The 18,270-nt window shown below is 47.8% G+C and overlaps 1 protein-coding gene across 2 annotated transcripts in view; it reads left to right on the top strand.

Annotated features, from left to right (window-relative positions):
• The first annotated feature begins 14,846 nt into the window (after window positions 1-14,846).
• The window catches only part of PARP11 (poly(ADP-ribose) polymerase family member 11), a 30,037-nt gene continuing 26,613 nt past the window's right edge, over window positions 14,847-18,270 (top strand). Inside the window, exon 1 of one of the 2 annotated variants that reach the window (XM_006210836.4) lies at window positions 14,847-15,033. In XM_006210836.4, coding sequence (XP_006210898.1) covers window positions 15,016-15,033 — 18 coding nt within the window. In that variant the 5' untranslated portion in view covers window positions 14,847-15,015. The remainder of the gene's footprint in view (window positions 15,034-18,270) is intronic. The other variant, XM_072954277.1, reaches the window with a different exon arrangement.

Consider the following 18,270-nt stretch of genomic DNA (forward strand, 5'->3'; position numbering starts at 1 on the left):
CCAGAAACCTCCTCTTCAGGCTTGCTTCCCGTCGCAGACACCGATGGAGCCTGATGAGCCCCTGGGATTGGGCATTTAGGCTCCTCCTAGTTAACGTTCCTAGAAAAACATATGACAAATGATTAAAAAAAATGTTCCTTAACTTGCTTTGAAGAAGAATGCAGAGGAGCTCTTCCTTCCAGTTCACTGTGCAGAGGCAGAGGGGAGAGGGCAGAAATGGAGGAGGAAGGGACGTTAGCGTGGAGTACCAACCCCATTGTTTCTTTTCACCTTCTTACCAATCCCGGAAGCACCCTCCTGACTTCAGAGATGGGAAAAACGAAACTTAGGTTAAGCAACTTGAAATAACTTTGTCTGTGGTCCATTAGGTAAGGCCAGGAGCTGAACTTGAGCGATGCAGTTCTCCGACTCATGCTCCTTTTCCTGCGGAACGGGTTGTAAGTGAGCAGCTCAGAGGACTACTCGGCCCAGGGATATGGTTCTTGGACAACACGGCACTTAAAAATTTTTGAATATACTGCCCATACTCACAATTTGGGAGATGTTGCATCAAATTCCAAATTTCCAACTTCTTTCACAAATCTCTGGACTGGCATTTCCCTCTACGGTGACCATCAGCCGAGCTGAATAGTGGCGATCCCTGTAGAGAGACCGTGCCCTTTCCAAGCTGCCATAATCCCCAGTCCTGCCCTCATTTATATTCTCTGCTTGGTCCTGCTTGGTCTTTGAGTTTGCAGTGCCCTTGGCCATGCTGCTGCTCCATTGTTTTTCCTGGTTTTGAAGAGAAAGATTTCTGCCACGTGGGAAAGTAGGAAGCAAAGGTTATGAAAACCACAGATGTGTCTCTTACACTCAGCTCAACCACATTGCTGCCCTAGAGGAGGGGCTCCCAGAACCAGGGAGCCTCTAAGGACCAAACAAGACATTTTGAGGGAGCTGGAGGGTGACATAAGGAAAGGGCCCCTTGGAGAGGGCGGGGTGGCAGAGATGGCAGTGGTTGTCACACCCGCGCGGTGATGCAGGGTTTCTGTCTCAGCATCGTCGCAGCAGCTTCTACAGGGCAAGTCATTTCAAGACCCTTCACGTGTCCCAGAGCCTCCCAGCAAGACTGTACAGAGGGAGGAGGTGGGAAAGTGAGATGCACTGTGTCCTAAAATCCCCCCGGTCCGTGTGGTTGGAGGGCTCTGCCGCTCATGTGAGACAATGTGAAGCAGGACGTGTAGATGTCCAGTCTCATGCTGCTTTCCTCATTCTCTTTGTCACTTACTGTCTCCGCATGCCTCTCAGTCTGGATGCAAATGTGTGTCCCTGGGGGTGTTCTGACAGGACTCCACTCAACATGAGAAGTCCCAAAATTTCTTCTTGGGGATGGTGCCTTCATGGCTGGACTCTGCAACCTTCAGGGAATAATAAAGCCTTGTGCCAAGACGTGGAAGCAACCTAAATGTCCATGGACAGAGGACTGGATAAAACAGTTGTGGTATATCCATATAATGGAGTACTACTAAGCCATAAAAAGAATAAAATCATGCCATTTGCAGGAACATGGATGGATCTGGAGATCGTCATACTAAGTGAAGTAAGTTAGACAGACAAAGAAAAATACCATATGATATCACTTATATGTGGAATCTAAAAAAGAGTGACACAAATGAACTTATTCACAAAACAGAAAGAGACTCACAGACATAGAAAAAAAATGTATGATTGCCAATGAGGGGAAAGGAGGGAGGGAGGGATAAACTGGGAGTGTGGGGTTTGTACATACTAACTATTATCTAAAAAATTAACAACAAGGCCCTACTGCACAGCACAGGGAACTATATTCAATACTCTGTAATAGCCTATAATGAAAAAGAGTATGAAAAGGAATATATATGTGTATATTCTGCTGGTGGAAGGCCGATTGTGCAGACACTCAGAGGCTCACAAAGGAGCCAGGTCACGGTCCACAGCCGCCCTCCCCCCACCCCAACCTACAAGTGTGACCTTGGGGCCATTTGCTCAGGAGGAAGGACGGACTGCTCTCCCCCTCCCCCTGGGAAAGGTCCAGCAGGGGACTGGGGAGGGCAGGAGCCCTCCCTGCCCAGGCATCAGGGACCAAGCTGGAGGGGAGGGGGAGAGGTGGCGGGACAGCCAGGGGCCAGGCCATGGACTGGCCTGTGGTTTGCGACCTGGAAAGCTGGGGGGATGAGGGTCAGGGGGTCAGGCATGTGAGGGATGAGATTTCCCAGGGAAAGTACTTCCCCCACTCAGAGTGACGGGACTGGACAGTGCTCTTTGGAAACAGGATGTGGCGTGACTGCGGTGGTGTCATTTCTGGATGATTGTAACTTAAGAGGGAGCCGGGGTGCAGGCGTTCATGTTCCCACACCTGATAATACTCTTCCAGCCGCGCACGCAGCTGGCTGTTTCTCTGCACGTTTTACTTTTGCTTTCCTGGAAGGGCTTCCACTCTTATCATTCTATTTAACAGTTATAAACACTCCCGTTTATTACGAGCTTACTAAGCCCTGGATGGACTTCATTCGCCTGGGAAATGTGGGCTTGTCACCCTCAACCACGGCAATGAAAGAGCAGTCCAAACACTGCTCTGCAGGCCGGGAGGGATGTGGTTTGCAGCGTTCTTTACAGCAGGAAGCGGTGGAGGCTCTCAGCTCCTGACTTCCTCTGGGAGATGGAAGACCCCCTCTCGGGCAGAGGTGGTGACCCCCAGAGAAGCCCGTGAGCCTCTTCTCCCAGTCAGGGGAGCTTGCGGGAGCGGGGAGGAGGGTGCTTGCAAGGGCACGCGCTGCAGGAGCGCTGCAGGAGCAGAGGTTCCTTCCTCCTCCATGGTGGCTTCGCAGTTCCCGGTTACAGCTCTTCTCATAGCACGCGGATCTCACCTGTTTACTTGGCGGTCTTGCCCCCAAGACCGTGAACTTCTCCTAAGGGAGGTCCGTGTATCTTCTCTGGGTCTCCGCGTCCCAAACGCCACGTCCCCAGCAGGGTCTGGTGCGAGCCGGATGCCCAGAGCCTGGGAAGCCAGCGAGCGGCTTTCGTTGGCTTTGTGAGCTTGTGAGTAGCTCATGTTTGGAAAGACCTTATTTTTCCTCTGTTACAAGCTCATCACAAGTCGTTTGTCACAACTGTGGTACTTTTATGGCAGTGGTGGGATTCCGAAGTGTTGTGCTGAGATTACTCACTACAATTTACAGTGTACTGGGACGCGGATTTCACACCTGTGTGGGGAGGGGACCGGGGGAGCCAATCCTGCCTCTCCAGGTGTGTGCGCGTTTGCGCCGTGCGCATTTGCTGGGACGTCCGCCTGGTTTGATGGGGACACGCAGAAGTCGACCCTTCGTGGCCAAGAAATGTGTCTGCACTGTTTATTAGATAAAGTATAAACCTGGCCTCCATCCCAGCGCCTCAGGCTGTGTCGCCACGCTGGCCAACAGAGGAAACGTCAGGTCTGGATAGCCTGGGCACCAGTGAGTCACACTCGACCCTGAACCAGTTGGTAACTTTGTACATTCAGCACCTCTTCTCCAGTCCCTTCCCTGCGCTGGCTTCGGGAGGAAAATGAGCCAGTTTGGGCTTCATTGTCAATTGTGTACTAGAATCCTCTTCTTGTCTTAAAATATATTAAGACATCAAGGGTTAAATGACCTGAGCTCACCTTTCCATGACTCCTAAGGTGAAAAAGACTCTTCCCCACTTTAGGTAATTACCTAAATGCTCTGATTAGGGAAGACTCTTAACAGCCTGGAGTTCATTCAGCATCCACTAGGGTTGACTGGGCATCCTGGCAGTGACCGTCAGGGAGAGATCAATAGCTGTACCGTTCAACCTCCCGCCCACGCCCAGACGCTGCCAGGGTGCTCTCCAGGAAGCGCCAGGGGATCTGCACCGAATGCGTCAGGCATTTAGAGGAAGGAGGGCACGGGGCTGGCAGTGGGTGGGAAACCCCTCCGATGAGAATTGGTACCTGAACTGGGCCTTAAAGGAGGAGTGGAATCTGACGGAGCCAGGTGGCTGGGGATGGTGGTCCACCCTAGGGAAGGGACCTTAGCAGAAGGACAGAGAGGCACATGCGCTTGGAAGATGGGCCCTGCCCATCTGAACAGAGACAAACAGACCCGGGAATGGGGCGAAATGTCCCGCCAGGTGTGTCGGCCCCGAGTGCCAGCTTAAGGCGTCTGGATTCTAAACCGAAATGTGTCCACCAAGCAACACAAAATGGCAGAAGAAATTGTACTGAGCAGAAACTGAAAGCCAAAATAAATAAGAAAAGTTAGTCAGAAAAACGTTAGATGGCTTGAGACACAGAACAAAGAGCATCAGACCTTGAAAGAGCCTCCAACGTCATCTGGTCCAAATGTCTTGTTTCCCAGATGGGGAAATTTCAGCTGAAATAAAATCAAAACCTGCCCACACGCACCCAGCTGATAAATGGAGAAGCCAGAGCGAGAGACTAGTGTGCTGTTTTTCACCCCCCTTAATAAATTCAAATCTCCAGACTCAGACAAATCACATCCCAGGTTGCTCAAAGAACTCCCAGAACCATTGTCAATAATCTTTGAAAAAGCATGGAGAATAGCAAAACGGTTAGCAGACGAGGGAAGAACAAAGTTGTCCCAATTCTCAGAGAAAGGGGGAAAGGGGCACATTATAAAAACGATAAGCCAGTCAGCTTGACAATTGTCCCTGGCAGAATTCTAGAACCGAATTTTAAAAAGCTATTTGCTCCACAAACATTATTATAATAATAGAAACGAAAGGGGAAATAGCCCACAATTTGACCACTTTAACCCATCAGCTGAACAGGTCATTAAGCAGACTCTTTGTAAGCCTTTAGAAAGCGGAGCTCACTCAGCGCCAGCCCGAAGTCTCAGGAAACAAAACATGTCTTCGTTTATTCCTTTTTTGATAGGGATATTAGACTGGTAGAACGAGGAGGCATCAAAACCGTCCTTGCTTTCAGCACGGCGTTTGACAAGATCTATCATAACCTCCTTGTGGGTGAGACGTGAGCTGGCTCCCGGCCAGTGGGAACGGCCCGGCTGGGCTGAGAGTGACACCTAAAGACTGCTGATTAGCGCCTCCACCAGCCTGGAGGGAAGCTAAGCGGTGAGCCGTGGAGGGCTCTCTCTGTTACCCGTCCACTTGCAAGTAGTTTTGTCTGTGTCTTAAAGGGGATGCTGATCAGACTGTCACATGCCGTGGACGGCGGGGAGAGCCAGCATGAAGGATTAGAGTATTGACAGTAACAGTGATAATCACGGCAAACGCTTACCGAGCGCTTGCCCCGTCCTGTGAACTGTGTTCTATTTACTTTTCCCACGGAACGATCACATTTAAATTGTACCACCCTAGGAGGCAGGTAGCAATGTTCTCTCCATTTCAGAGATGAGGGAATTGATGCTTTGAGATGAGGCCTTTGCCCGAGATGAGAGCTCAGGAGGGGAGGAACAGAATTTTCAATCCAGGTGTGTCTGTCACCAGAGTCTGGTGGAAATGGACCCAGTGTAACTCTGACAGATCACAGCTGTGAGCTTACATCCTGCAGCCACAGGGCATAACACCTGCATTTTACTTTCTTTTATTTTTATAAAACCACAAATTGATATTTTACTGGCATATATTTATGCTGCTTCAAATTTATAACATTTATTACTTATAAATACAATAGACAAATATCCCAAGGTTTATTTTTTTAAAATATATTTTTACTGAAGTACAGTCAGTTCACAATGTTGTGTCAATTTCTGGTGTACAGCACCATCCTTCAGTCACATAGGGACATTCATATATTTGTTTTCATTCTCTTTTTCACCATAGGTTGCTACAAGGTATTGAATATAGTTCCCTGTGCTGTACAGTATAAACTTGCTGTTTATCTGCTTTGTATTAGTTAGTATCTGCAAATCTCGGACTCCCAATTTAGCCCTTCCCTCCGCTCCCCAGCCCCCCTCCCCCGTAACCATGAGTTTGTTTTCTCTGCCTGTGAGTCTGTTCCAAGGCTTATTTTACTTCATAGAATCTTAACTACTAATAACTGCTCTACCAACTGATTTATTTTTCTAAATACTTATTTTAAACTGAAGCATAGTCAGTCTACCATGTTGTGTTAATTTCCAACTCCTGTATTTTAATTCTGAAAATCAGTTGCATAGACAGAGAGTGAGCCAGTCTGACTCACCACATTCAGGGGAATGACCCCGGAGTCTGTCCACAGGCTCCAAAGAGGAAATAGTGAAGAGAGTTAACCCAACTTCGGCTGCATTCAGAGATGCCTAGAGCTTAAATCAAGGCAGCTAATGGTCCTGCTGGCTCTGTGATCAGAACACTTGTTTTAAATTTATTTTTCACTTGTGTTTTTTAATTTACTTATTGGAGCGGTAATTAGTCTTATTTATTATTTATTATTTATTTGAAGCGGAGGGACTAGGGCTTGAACCCAGGACCTCGTGCATGCTAAGCTCACACTACCACTGAGCTACACCCTTCCCCGCAGAGCACTTTTTTAAGATGAATCAGAGAAAGGGAAGCAAGACAAGGACAGAAACACGTCATGTGGAAAAAGGTTGAAGAAACGGACAGCGCTTGAGGCTGAGAGACGGCCTGACCGTCGCCTGTTTCGGGAGAAGGCGTATGAGCGGAGGCCCCCGCGGGGTCGCCGGGCACCGCGCTCCGGCTCGCGCCCAGGGCGAGCGTTCTAACTACCGCGGCCGTCCGGAGGGAGGCGTAGCCGCCGCTGCTCCGCGTGGCCAGCTTGCCGCGCGTGTGAACAGACTGGACCAGCCCTCGCTCACGTGGGAGGCGTCCGCGCAGGAGCAGAGAGGGTGGCCGAGACCCCGGGAGCGCCCTTCCAAATCCTAAACCCCGACCCCACTTCGATGTTGGCTCATCAGAGCTGGGTTAGCGGTTAAAATGGAAACAGTGAATTATTCATCAGATGATCCACCGAATAATCCTCGGACAGACCCGGATGTGTTAAAGCAATACGGGTTGCTCCTCCTGCTTTAATTCCTACTTTAATTTGAGGCTCCCTGAGTCCGTGTCCACCTCATCTGTCAGGCAAAGGTCCACCCGTGTCCGAATAAGCATCTAGTACTTATCACCGCTGATCGCAGTGCCTACTTATGTCCCTGACTGCAAGTCTCTGTTTTTGGCCCCACAGAGATAGGAGGTTTATCATTCTTTATACTTCCTTTTACTCCTAAAGACATACCGTTCTGTTTTCATTCAGTCTTGACCATCTGGTTGATTTAGGGTAAAGCGGTACAATTAGATTATTGCTGCTCCAGAAAGCTATTCTGAAATGTGCTTGACCAAAGCTGATCTTGGTCACCCAGAAACAAAGGAAATCTCCGGCTTATTAGAAAGTTTATGCTCACATTTTTAAAAATCAGAGCCACTCTTCCGTGTCTGCCATCGCCATCTAGTGGTGACATGAGCACATTCTTTCCCAGCTGGGAAATAAAAAACCCAGTTTTGAACAATCTATGAGGGACCACCCTTCCTTTCTGGACCCCAGAATTTTGGGATTGGAAGAAACCTCTAGGGGCCAAATATTTAATATTCCTGTATCATCCAGGCAGGCCTTCCCCGAGATATTACCTAGAGATGCCAGTTTTCAGTCTAGTCCTTAGAGTAAATATTAATCCAGGAAGCCAGATCTCCCAGGAAAAATGAAAATGAACAAATTGAATGGGAGAGATCACAGTGATTTTTCCTCTCTATTTCCCTTTCATTTCACTTTTTTTTTTTTTTTTAAAGAACTCAGGGCAGTTTAAGATGACGAAAGGCCTGTGAGCAGAGACTTGTAGAAACACTCAGAAACAGCCTCGGGGAGTGTGAACAGAAGATGCAGGGAAACGCACAAACGATTTTTGCGACTTGGTTGCTGGGCAGATCCGGCCCCACTCTATGCCGATGATAAGACTCATCTTAAAGCCATTTCCTACGTCATCCACTGGGCTTTGAAGAGAAGGATTTTATGTGCATTCCTGTTGTAGCTTCAGGATTATACAGGATCAAGGATAATGTTAAGGACAGTCTACCAAATAAAAATATTATAAGCAGGAGACCAGCATCATCCCAAGTGCTAAGTGAAGATGGAGAGGTTTGGACTGGATGATGCTGAGAAGCGTCTTCTGCTCTGAGAATTTCTTATTCTGTGATTCGAAGCCTTTGTATCGACACAAAAGTGACCAGGAGTGCTTTTGTGTTAGGAGACCTGGCCCATGGGGCCCAGGATTTGGCAGGTTAAGAGCTCCCTTGTCGCTTTAGGTGCACAGGTGAGTCAAAAAGCAAGGTGATCTGGACCAGGGATCTGATTGCTCAGCATTCTCAGCTGCTCCCTGTCCTTGGCATTTTTTGGATGGTTTGTATATTTAACTCATACATTTGTCAAGACTCTCACGTGGCTCTTTTTCATCTCCTCCAGTAAATGAACCGTTCCTCAAAGGTACACAATGTATCTTTTGCTCCCTGTATCTCTGGGCATCTTGGCTGATGTCTCTGAGCCCAGCATCTGACTTCTCTCCTTATGACATCAGACCAGGGGCTGTGAGAGCTGGCAGCAAGCTTGGGTTTACCTGGTCCAATGATCTCATCTTTTATATGAGAAACGGAGGCCCCGAAAGCATGTGGCTTGCTTATTATCACTCGGCTAATGAGAACCAGCACTTGGGTCAGCCCCTGACGCTCTGGACATTAACATGGTGTGTCCCATAGTGGCCACCTCACCCCCTACTGGGAGCCGCTAGCCCGGAGCCAGGAACTGCTTCAAACCCACCAGTGTGTGTGAACACTGCCTTCTTCTCCACAATATGCGTGTGTTTGTCTTAACATAAAAAGGTTACTATTTGTAAAGAAAATTGGTCTTGAAGGTATAATGGGAAAGAATCTTCCTCGGCATAATGCTGTAAGCCTTGGAGTCAAAACAAAATTGTAACTTTTGTGCTTGCGGCTGAGGAATAGTGAACATTTTTCCGTGGGGGTTCTGGGTCCCAAGGGGACAGGTCAGAAGGTAAACCAGGGAGGGGAGAGCCAAGATCCTAGCCTTTTAAACAATTAATTGTTTTAACAGACTTATTGAGATATAATTCATATACCATACAATTCCTCCACTTCAGCTGCATTATTCAGTGGGTTTTGGTAGAAAAGTGCTGTGTCTCGAGAGAACAGGATAGAGAAGGTGAGAAGAGTGGAGACAAACACAGATCCCCACCCAGCGCCTGCTGGAGTAGAAGGCAAGGTGGTGTCTAGTTTTTAAATGCAGTTTATGCTCAGTCCTGCCTCCTTGTGGTCTGTGTTATTAATCACAGAAGAACCCCTTCACCCCCGCCCCTACTAAACTGAATCTATCTACCCGTAAACTCTCTCCATAAACCTGCCTGTTCGTAAACTATCTATCTAGCCATTTATCCATTTATCCATAAATCTAGCCATAAACTATCGATAGACATTTCTTTGATTTTCTGGGCAGAAGCAACGGACCCCAGTGATGAACTTGCAGGAAACAGCAGTTCTCGGGGTGGTGGGAGAAGGGGCAGAGGCTCAGGGAGAGGGTGATAAGCCATAAAGCAGGAAACAGCAGTGGGTTTTTTTTAAAGATCATAAATTTATCTTAGGGGAGTTACTTGAATTCCAGCTGCAACTGGGCAACCAGGGCTGGTGTCAGAAGTGGGAGAATTGAAACCATGGAGAGTGGTGATCGGGAGCTCTGAAGCCAGGCACCAAGGATTGGATGTCCCTAGACAAGTTCAGTGATCTCTCTGTGCCTTACTTCCTTTGTCTGTAGAAGTGGGTGATGAGAGTACCTGCTTTGTAGGGTTGTCGTGAGAATGATGCTTGTTAATGTGCACAAAGAGTTTACAACAGTGCCAGGCACATAGTTATACCGGGCCCTGTTCCATCTGCACCACACCCCCTCCACAAACACACACACCCACACACACACACGCATGCACGTGCTTTCCTTAGGAACTCCGAAGCAGCTGTTCCCTCTGCACGGAATACTCTTGGCCCAGATGTCATTAGGCATTTTCCCCCGTACCTCCTCAAATGTTACCCTCTCAGGGAGGACCACCCCGAACCTTCTCAATACCCCCTACCCCATCTACGTTTTCTCTGTGGCTCGTGTCTCCCCATAGCATCCTATACAATGTGCTTATTAATTACATTGTCTGTGTCCGTCCCCCCAACCCGAAGCCTGCCCACCCATCACCTCACCCAGCACGTAAATTCCACAAGGGTGGGGATTTTCCTCCAGTGTATTCGATGGTACCTCCTAAGAGGCCAGAGACGGCGCCTGGAACATGGAAGGCGCTTGCTGAATATTTGCAGAATGAGGAACGGAAGAGCGGCAGCTCACAGTGGACAACCTGGTGGATAATCTGCCGTGGTCTCTCGATCTCCCTCGGGCGCGCTCCTTAGGGACCGGCGGAAGCCCGCAGGTCTGCAGCGGCCCCAGAGCAGGCCGTGCCCCTCCCGCGGCCCTCTCCACCACTGGGGGTTGCACTTGCCTCCTCCGCTCCTAATTTTTAAAATGATTTCTTAGGGCTGGGCCTTCCTGCTTTCTGCTTTTCACCCCAAAGCTGCACACTCTCTCCTAAGCCGTGTCTGTTGTCCTTTTCCAGAGCATCCCTTGTTTACAGCGTGATGACCGAAGACGCTAAGCGGCGTTTCTGGAAGGAGAGCCCCAGCCAGGAGCGTGGCGGCCCAGCGCCTTGTCAGACTTGGCGTCCCCTAGTGAGCAGGGCCACACCCCGCCGCCGCGTCCGACCGCCGCTGTGAGCTGCATGCTGATGCCCGGCCGCGCGGGCTAATCGCGGCCGCGTTTGCAAGGGAGCCTTGCCATTTCGTGGGAGTGAATTAGTTAGCACTTCATTGTTTTTTCCGGTTGAATTTAATTCCTCGTCGTGTTTCCTAATTAGGAAGGTTTACGGGATTCATTTTGATGTTTTGAAAAAAAAATTCCTTCCCGGGAGTGCTCATCTCGGCTTCAGCAAACGTTTCATCCCCTCGTCCCGCTCTCGATCCCTGCCGGGCTGCCAGCGCGTCAGACCCCAGCGGCAGGGCTGAGTGTGGGCTGCCGCATTGTTGGCTCCTGTTCAGACTGAGGCTGGGTCTCTACATCCAGGGCCGCTGGGTACAGATGCAGCTTTTTCAGCCTCACTCCTGGACCCTCTCGTGGTCCCTGGCTCCCCCTCTGCGCCTCTTCCGGTCTCCCGCCGCCCCTTTCTGTCCAGTCCAGCCCGTGTCCCATATGCACGCCTAGTGCCCCCTCCCCGTTTCTGGCTGTACATGTGGCCTTTAAAAGCAAAAACAATTACGAAAAGAACATTCAAACAATAGTTAACCCTATATCCTGCACCCACCACGTGCTTGGTTCTCCTTTCTCTTTCTGTTGTCTTAGGGGATATTGTTTATTTTCTCTACAAATTTACCTGGCCACCCTCTTCCTTCCCCTACTGTCTTCTCCATGGATTATTTTCTTGCGTTCCAGAGGTGAGAGAGGTCTCCTCTGCTCCTCTTTTCCCCCTCCCCTCTCCTTTCCCCTGGGGCATGTCCTCCCTCCTCCCTTGGCATTCAGAGAGCTGCCATCACTCAGGATCCCTGGGCTGGGTTTAGCATCTGGCTTAAGACATCTCCACCCAGAACCCACGTAGAAAACGTGAAGGATAAAGGAAAATGTTTTCTGTTTGTCTGGCTTTCCTGAGAAAACCAGTGTCCATAGTCAGTATGCATAATTTTTTTAAACACTTTGTATGCTAAAGTCATTAGCTATCAGTTAGTGACCCCAGAAATAAATGTTAATCTAAGGTCCCTTCCCATACTAGCTCAACAGTGGTCATAAGCCCAGAATAATAAGAGAAAATCACTACTGAAGTGTTCACAGCTATTCTAGTTTATGAAATGTGTTCTCTTCGTATGACTTCGGGATGCAGCAGTCATTTTAACAACACATCCACCTGCTGTACATCCGGGTCAGCTGCGTTCTCTCCGACTTGCTCTCTGGCCACCAGCCCAGGCAACCCCAGGTCTTCAGGGAAATGAAGTACAGCTCCAACCCCACCAAACGCAGAGGCCTGGTCCTAGTCTTCCCAGTTAAACTAGCTTTGTGAAAAAGCATCTCCACCTTTGAGGAAGAGCTAATTCCTAAACTGTTTACATTGCTGCTGTTTGCTTTGCAAAACTCGTTCAAGACAATCACAAAAAAACACCGGTAGCAACAGACCAATTTCACCAATATAAATGTATTTCACTCCTAAATAAGAGATTAATAAATTGAACCCAGCAGTTTATTCAAGGAAAAATGAATATATGGCTAAGCAGAGTTTATTTCAAGAAGGTAAGTATGAGCTGAACATTAGGAAATCTACTGGTATAGTTCATTATATTAAGGAGTCAGAGTAGAAGTGAATATAGTACCAGAGCTCAACAGTTGATAAAACTTAACATCCTTTCCCAAATAAAAGCATGTAGTAAATCAGGAATATAAAGAAAGTTCTTTATTTTTTTTTAATATTTTTTATTGATTTATAATCATTTTACAATGTGTCAAATTCCAGTGTAGAGCACAATTTTTCAGTTATACATGAACATACATTCATTGTCACATTTTTTTCTCTGTGAGTTCCCACAAGATCTTGTATGTATTTCCCTGTGCTATACAGTATAATCTTGTTTATCTGTTCTACATTTTGAAATCCCAGTCTATTCCTTCCCACCCCCTGCCCCCTTGGCAATCAAAAGTCTGTATTCTATGTCTATGAGTCTGTTTCTGTTTTATATTTATGTTTTGTTTGTTTGTTTGTTTGTTTGTTTTAGATTCCCCCTATGAGCGATCTCATATGGTATTTTGAAAGAAAGTTCTTTAAAGATGATAGTGTGCTTAAGGAATAGCTAACACCGACTAGGGCAAGTACTTGTCATACCACATTAAAGACTGGATGCCTGTTATCTTGTCCTGTATTCAAAACTTTTCTGAAGTTTTGGCCAATACACCAGGAAGAGTGAACACTGCTTTATCTGTAGATGATACAACTGTCGAAATAAAAATTCAGAGAGATCAGCTGACAAGCTATTTAAACAAATAAGACACTTTCACAGTGTGGTAGGATTCAAACTGTAGATAAAAAACTACAGTTTTTCCAACTTACAGCAATGAAAAATATCTCATTCACATAACAACAAAATCTATGCAACATCTGGGAACAAATTAACAAGACACGAGCAAATCTCTGGGAAAAAGAAGCTTTAATGTATTTAAAAGATATGAGACCTCAATACATGAAGAGGTGTTGTTCCTGAACAGGAGGACCCATGACTGTGAAATTTTTGGAAAGTAGGGAATTAGGAGAGGACTTGCTTCATGAGAAAGCAGATATATTACTTACATAGAGAGAAAGCTATAATATTGTAACAGTGTAGCACAGCATGGAATGAATAAGCAGATGGTTAATACAACAATGAGAATATATATAGTGATTAATTTAGTTCGTGATTAATGGTGTTACTTCAAAGTAGTGGGGAAAGAACAGATTATTCAATAAGTGAGGCTAGGGTAACTCGTTAACCATTTGGCAAAAATTAAATTTACAGAAAGGTAAAGTGAAGGTCCTACCCCAATTCATTTATCAGCATAAATTAGAGATTTCAAAATTACACACTATTCTTGAGTGTAGTTTGGCAATATGTATTAAAATTTGAAATTTCCATAATCTCTTCTTGAACAATTCCATTTCTAGAAACTAATTTCAAGGTTAATGAACAAACGTACAGATACCTGTATGGAAGTGCCTGTTGCTACACTTTTTGGAATAGCGAAAAACTGAAAAGTACTTAAATATCTGTCACAAGGGATTATCTCAGATGCCTATGTGAGTAACATACATCAAAGCGCTGGAATGCTCGGAGTCTACTTTAAAATGGTGAAACATATTTCCCATATGTTTTGGAATGAAGGATATCCACATCATAGTAAGTGAAAAAAATCAAGCTCTAAATCTGTAGGTACGCTTTGATCAAATAAAAAATATATATATTTTTAATGTGTGGAGGTATAGGGGAGCTCAGGTGGATCTTAACATGTCTGTTTTCACACTTCCTATAGGCAGATGCTCCTTCTTTGCCTAGAAGATTCCTCCTCTCCTGCAGACTCTCTTTACTCAGGGAACTTCCTTAGGACTACATCCTTGAGATCTCAGCTTAAATGTCTTGGGGGTGGGGGAACGTATGGGGGCGGGCAGGCAGCCTGTGCTAGGCAAGCGCGCTCTCAAAGAGCCCTGTACCTGCCGAGCTACCCAGAAGCCACACTGCACCTTTTCATTTACCTACTTTACTTACTTCTTACTTTTTTCTCTAAACTCTAAGCTCCATGGGGACTGCACATGGGTCAGTCCCGTTCGTTCCGGAGCCTCCCTAGCACCGCGTTTGGCGAATGACCCTCGCTCACTGCCAAGCGCTGCGCGAGGCGTCGCCAGCGACCGGCCCACACCCTTCGACACCATTATCACCTCCGTTCTGAGCGCGAGGACCCAGGTCACTCTGGAAGCCTGCCCCACAGGCGACTACTTCCCACCCCTGTCTGCCTCTGGGCACCACACTCACTATACGGTGACAAGTAAATACGGGAGGAAGGACGGCCAGCCAGGGTCGAGCATCCCTGCGAGCGGAGGGAGCGGGGCCGTGGGGAAACAGCCCTAGGCGCCCTTTAACCTCCACTCCCAACCGGACCCTCGCAAGCCCCGCCCACTCCGCGCCGAGCCCGGAAGGGAACGTGGGGGCGGGGCGAGCTTCCGGGGGCGGGGCGGGGCTGGCGCTGATTGGCCGGCTTCGGCCGGAAGTCGGGAGTTGGGGGTCCGAAGAGGCCGGCTTGTGACAGGGAGGGGGAGAAGGAGGCCTGTGTGGAGATTGCGCCTCAGTCCCTTGACCTCCTGGGACCCTCAGGAAAAACCCAGCATCCTGGCCCCGCGGCCAGCCCCTTCCCCCAGGCTCTCTCCGCTCGATTTCGCCACCGTTATGTGGGAAGCGAATCCGGTGAGTAGCCGGGCGGGACGGGGCGGACCGATGGGCGGGGTTGACGGGAGAGGGCGGGAGGGGTTCCCGGGAACTGCTCCCCCTCGGCTGGCGCGGCCGGCTGTTGAGTTCCGGGGGCGCAAAGACCCCGAGCCTCCCGAGCGGAGACGGCGGCTCGGCGGGGTCCCAGCGCCGAGTGGCTGTCCTGTCCCGGTGATTGATTCTGACTTGCTGTGGTTTCTCCGCCCTCGTCCCCCCACCGTCTCTCTAAACTTTGCATTTCGCTTTCTGGCTGTTCCTGGGCTTCGAACCTGTCCTCGCCCTTGGCCTCAGGTGTACCTGCCAGCTTCCCCCACCCCCAGTCTAAAGCGAGGGCCTCAGAGGGACCGTCAGGGCTCCTTTTCCCTTCTTGGGGGACAGCCATTGAAAACGTAGGGGTGCCGAGCGTGTGTTCCAAGCCTCTGGACGGTGAAGTTCTGAGGTTTTTTCCAGTGGACAGAACTGATGAGCTGGAACGTTTCCGCTGCAGGTCCTGTGTCTCCCTCCGGCATTTGTATTGTGTCTGCGTGTGTTTTTGTTTAGTTAGCTTTTACACGTTCATTTATGTAATATGCAGCGTTGGGAGAATGGAATCCGCTTGCCAGGAGTATTCCGTTAGTCAGTCTCCTGTTAGAGATGCGGTACCCTAGTAACGGGGCAGAGATAGACTATTTACGCCTTCGAGGGGACTGGAAAAATGGCAGAATCACGTATCCGCAAATTGTTCAACTTCTTTTTTCCTTTCCTAGAATATATTTCCAGAAAAGTTAGAGATTTTTTCAGTAAATTCCCTTATGTTTTTAAATTTTTATCCAGTACAAACTAGTTTGTTGGTCTGGAGTTTTCGTTTCTATCCAAGGCCGTCATGCAACTGTGATCATCATCTAAGAACCTTTTTTTTAAAGTGCATTTATAAAGTCCTTTAACTTAAGGCCACATCAAAGGAAAGCACTTAATGGTATTTGATTTTAGTAAAAATAATTTCAAATTGTGAGAATGTACTCCCTTTTTATGTATTGACTGTCAACAGTCTTTATTCTATGTTATTATATAGGTATATGTGTGTGTGTGTATTGTTTTTATTGGCATTCCTTCTCTCCCTGGTTTTTCCGTAATAAGAATTTTTCCTCAGTCATCCGAGTACATGTCTCGCCTAAAGCCACATGTTTTAAATCCTTCACTACGTTATAAGCTCCATGTAGGCAGAGATTTTTGTCTGTTTCGTTTACTCTGGTATCCTCAAATTAGAGAACAGGGCCTGGCATACAGTAAGCGCTCAGTAAATATCCCTTGAATTAACAGAGGGGATTACATCAGGACTAGGAAGAGGCTTTTGCTCCCATGAGTCAGTCTCCCTCCTCCACCATATACATCAGGATTTGCTGTTGGATCACTTGTATGGCTGTGAGGATTATAAAGGTATTAATGAATATCTCCCATATTTGGTTTGTTATAGCATTATCTCCTTCCTTTGGAAGGAATGTTCGGTTTTCTCTGAAATCACCCCAGTGATTTTGCTTGATTTCAGTAGAGCAGGCTGACTTTGTTAACAGTGGTGAGCTTTCCACCTATAATCCCGAAATTTTCTTTTGACACTTCATGCCACACTGCTAGGTCTTAGTACTGCTGTGTTTTCTTACTGATACTGTTTGTCTTCCTCTGAGTATATAAATGCTGTCCATAAGGACAGTTTCTGTCTTTAAAAATACAACCCACATTCTGCAAACGAGTTTCCTCTTGTAATTTGTTAGTTTCTTTTCATAGAGGAGGCATCTGGATAGTATGTCCAGCTGTACTCATGGAATAAAAATTAATTTTAATGTTTGCTTAAGCCAGACATATCTGGGAGGCTTTAAAAAAAGAAACCACAATGAATGTGAAAGATAAATACAGATGACTTTCGTATTACCCATCAATTTAAATTACTGTTTACCATTCCTTTCCATTGAATGATATAATAAATTCTACTTTGTAGAGGAAGGCCATAGCAAACTGCTTTAAAATTGAAGCCTGCTGCCTAGATTCTCCCTGTAATTTTTTTTTGGTAGCATCTATGACCTTGATTTGCCACCTGTGGTCTGCAGATATACCCCCTACTGCAAACATGCCTTCTGCGTGATACTGTATTCCACTTGCAAGTGTTTTGAGGAAATAATGCGCTGACTCTGGCCATGGTAATACCCAGAAACCCCTTACATGTGGGAAGTCTCCATGACACAGTTTGAGTGTGGAAAATCACCGCTGAATTTGCAACATTTTCTTGGGTGCAAGAACCTAAAATACCATCATCAAGGAGCTATAAATAAGCTTTATCTCAGGACACAATTTTATTGTATTTTTCAAGGCAGTCATGAGGTCAGCGATGCTTCTCCTCCAGCCTTTCACTGACCAGACACCATGGAGTGAGCTTGAGCCTCCCCCCACCACCACAAGGCAGACAGACTGACTGAGCAGCAGGCGCTCGGCTCTGGTGTAAACCGGCCTCCTGGCCGTTCTCGCCCGCCTAGGGGAGGTGGCCCTGACTGACGTCTCCGGTTTAGGAGAAGGGCAAGATCTGTAGACAGGAGCTGGAGGGGACGCCATCGGTGCCTTGCCTCTGCGCACCCTGACTTGGTCCTGCCTTTCTCTGTTTCTGCCACTGTCTTATCCTTTGCTCGAATTAGAGTGAGTACACCAGTATTACAGCTTCTCTCTGATGAGCGAAAATGAAAAATGACAAACGTCTGTAAAAGTAACAAATCATCTATTGCAGTAATAAACTCTTACCTTATGGAGAGTGATGAACTCTCCCCAGATTCCTTTTCTCTGGGTTAGCCAAGGGAGGAGGGAACGGCGCGCCCGAGACCGCGCAGGTGGGTGAGAGACCGCGCAGGTGGGTGAGCCGCAGGTCTACACTAGGTCCGTGTCCTCGCTGCCTCCGTCCTGCCGCTCGGTGGGAGCCGTGATGACGCTGCTGCCTCGGTGCCGAGCTCCGCCTGCTGGGCCAGCGTTTTCTCTCTTACTTTATGTTCACAGCCGCTCGTGGACTCCCTTGGCGCTGCCGTTCTCTCCTTTCTCTGTCCCGCCTCTTGAGGGACTAGTCCCACACGTTTTGTCATTCCTGCCCATCCCTCAGCCCCAGCCCTGCGTCCGCTCCAGCACCTGACTTGCCGGGAGGCCACCAAGAACTGCGGAGCCACCACACAGCGCCACCGGGCCGCCCCTAGTCTCTTCTGTCTG

Source organism: Vicugna pacos, chromosome 34 (genome assembly GCF_048564905.1).
Source record: "Vicugna pacos chromosome 34, VicPac4, whole genome shotgun sequence".
Lineage (NCBI taxonomy): Eukaryota > Metazoa > Chordata > Mammalia > Artiodactyla > Camelidae > Vicugna > Vicugna pacos.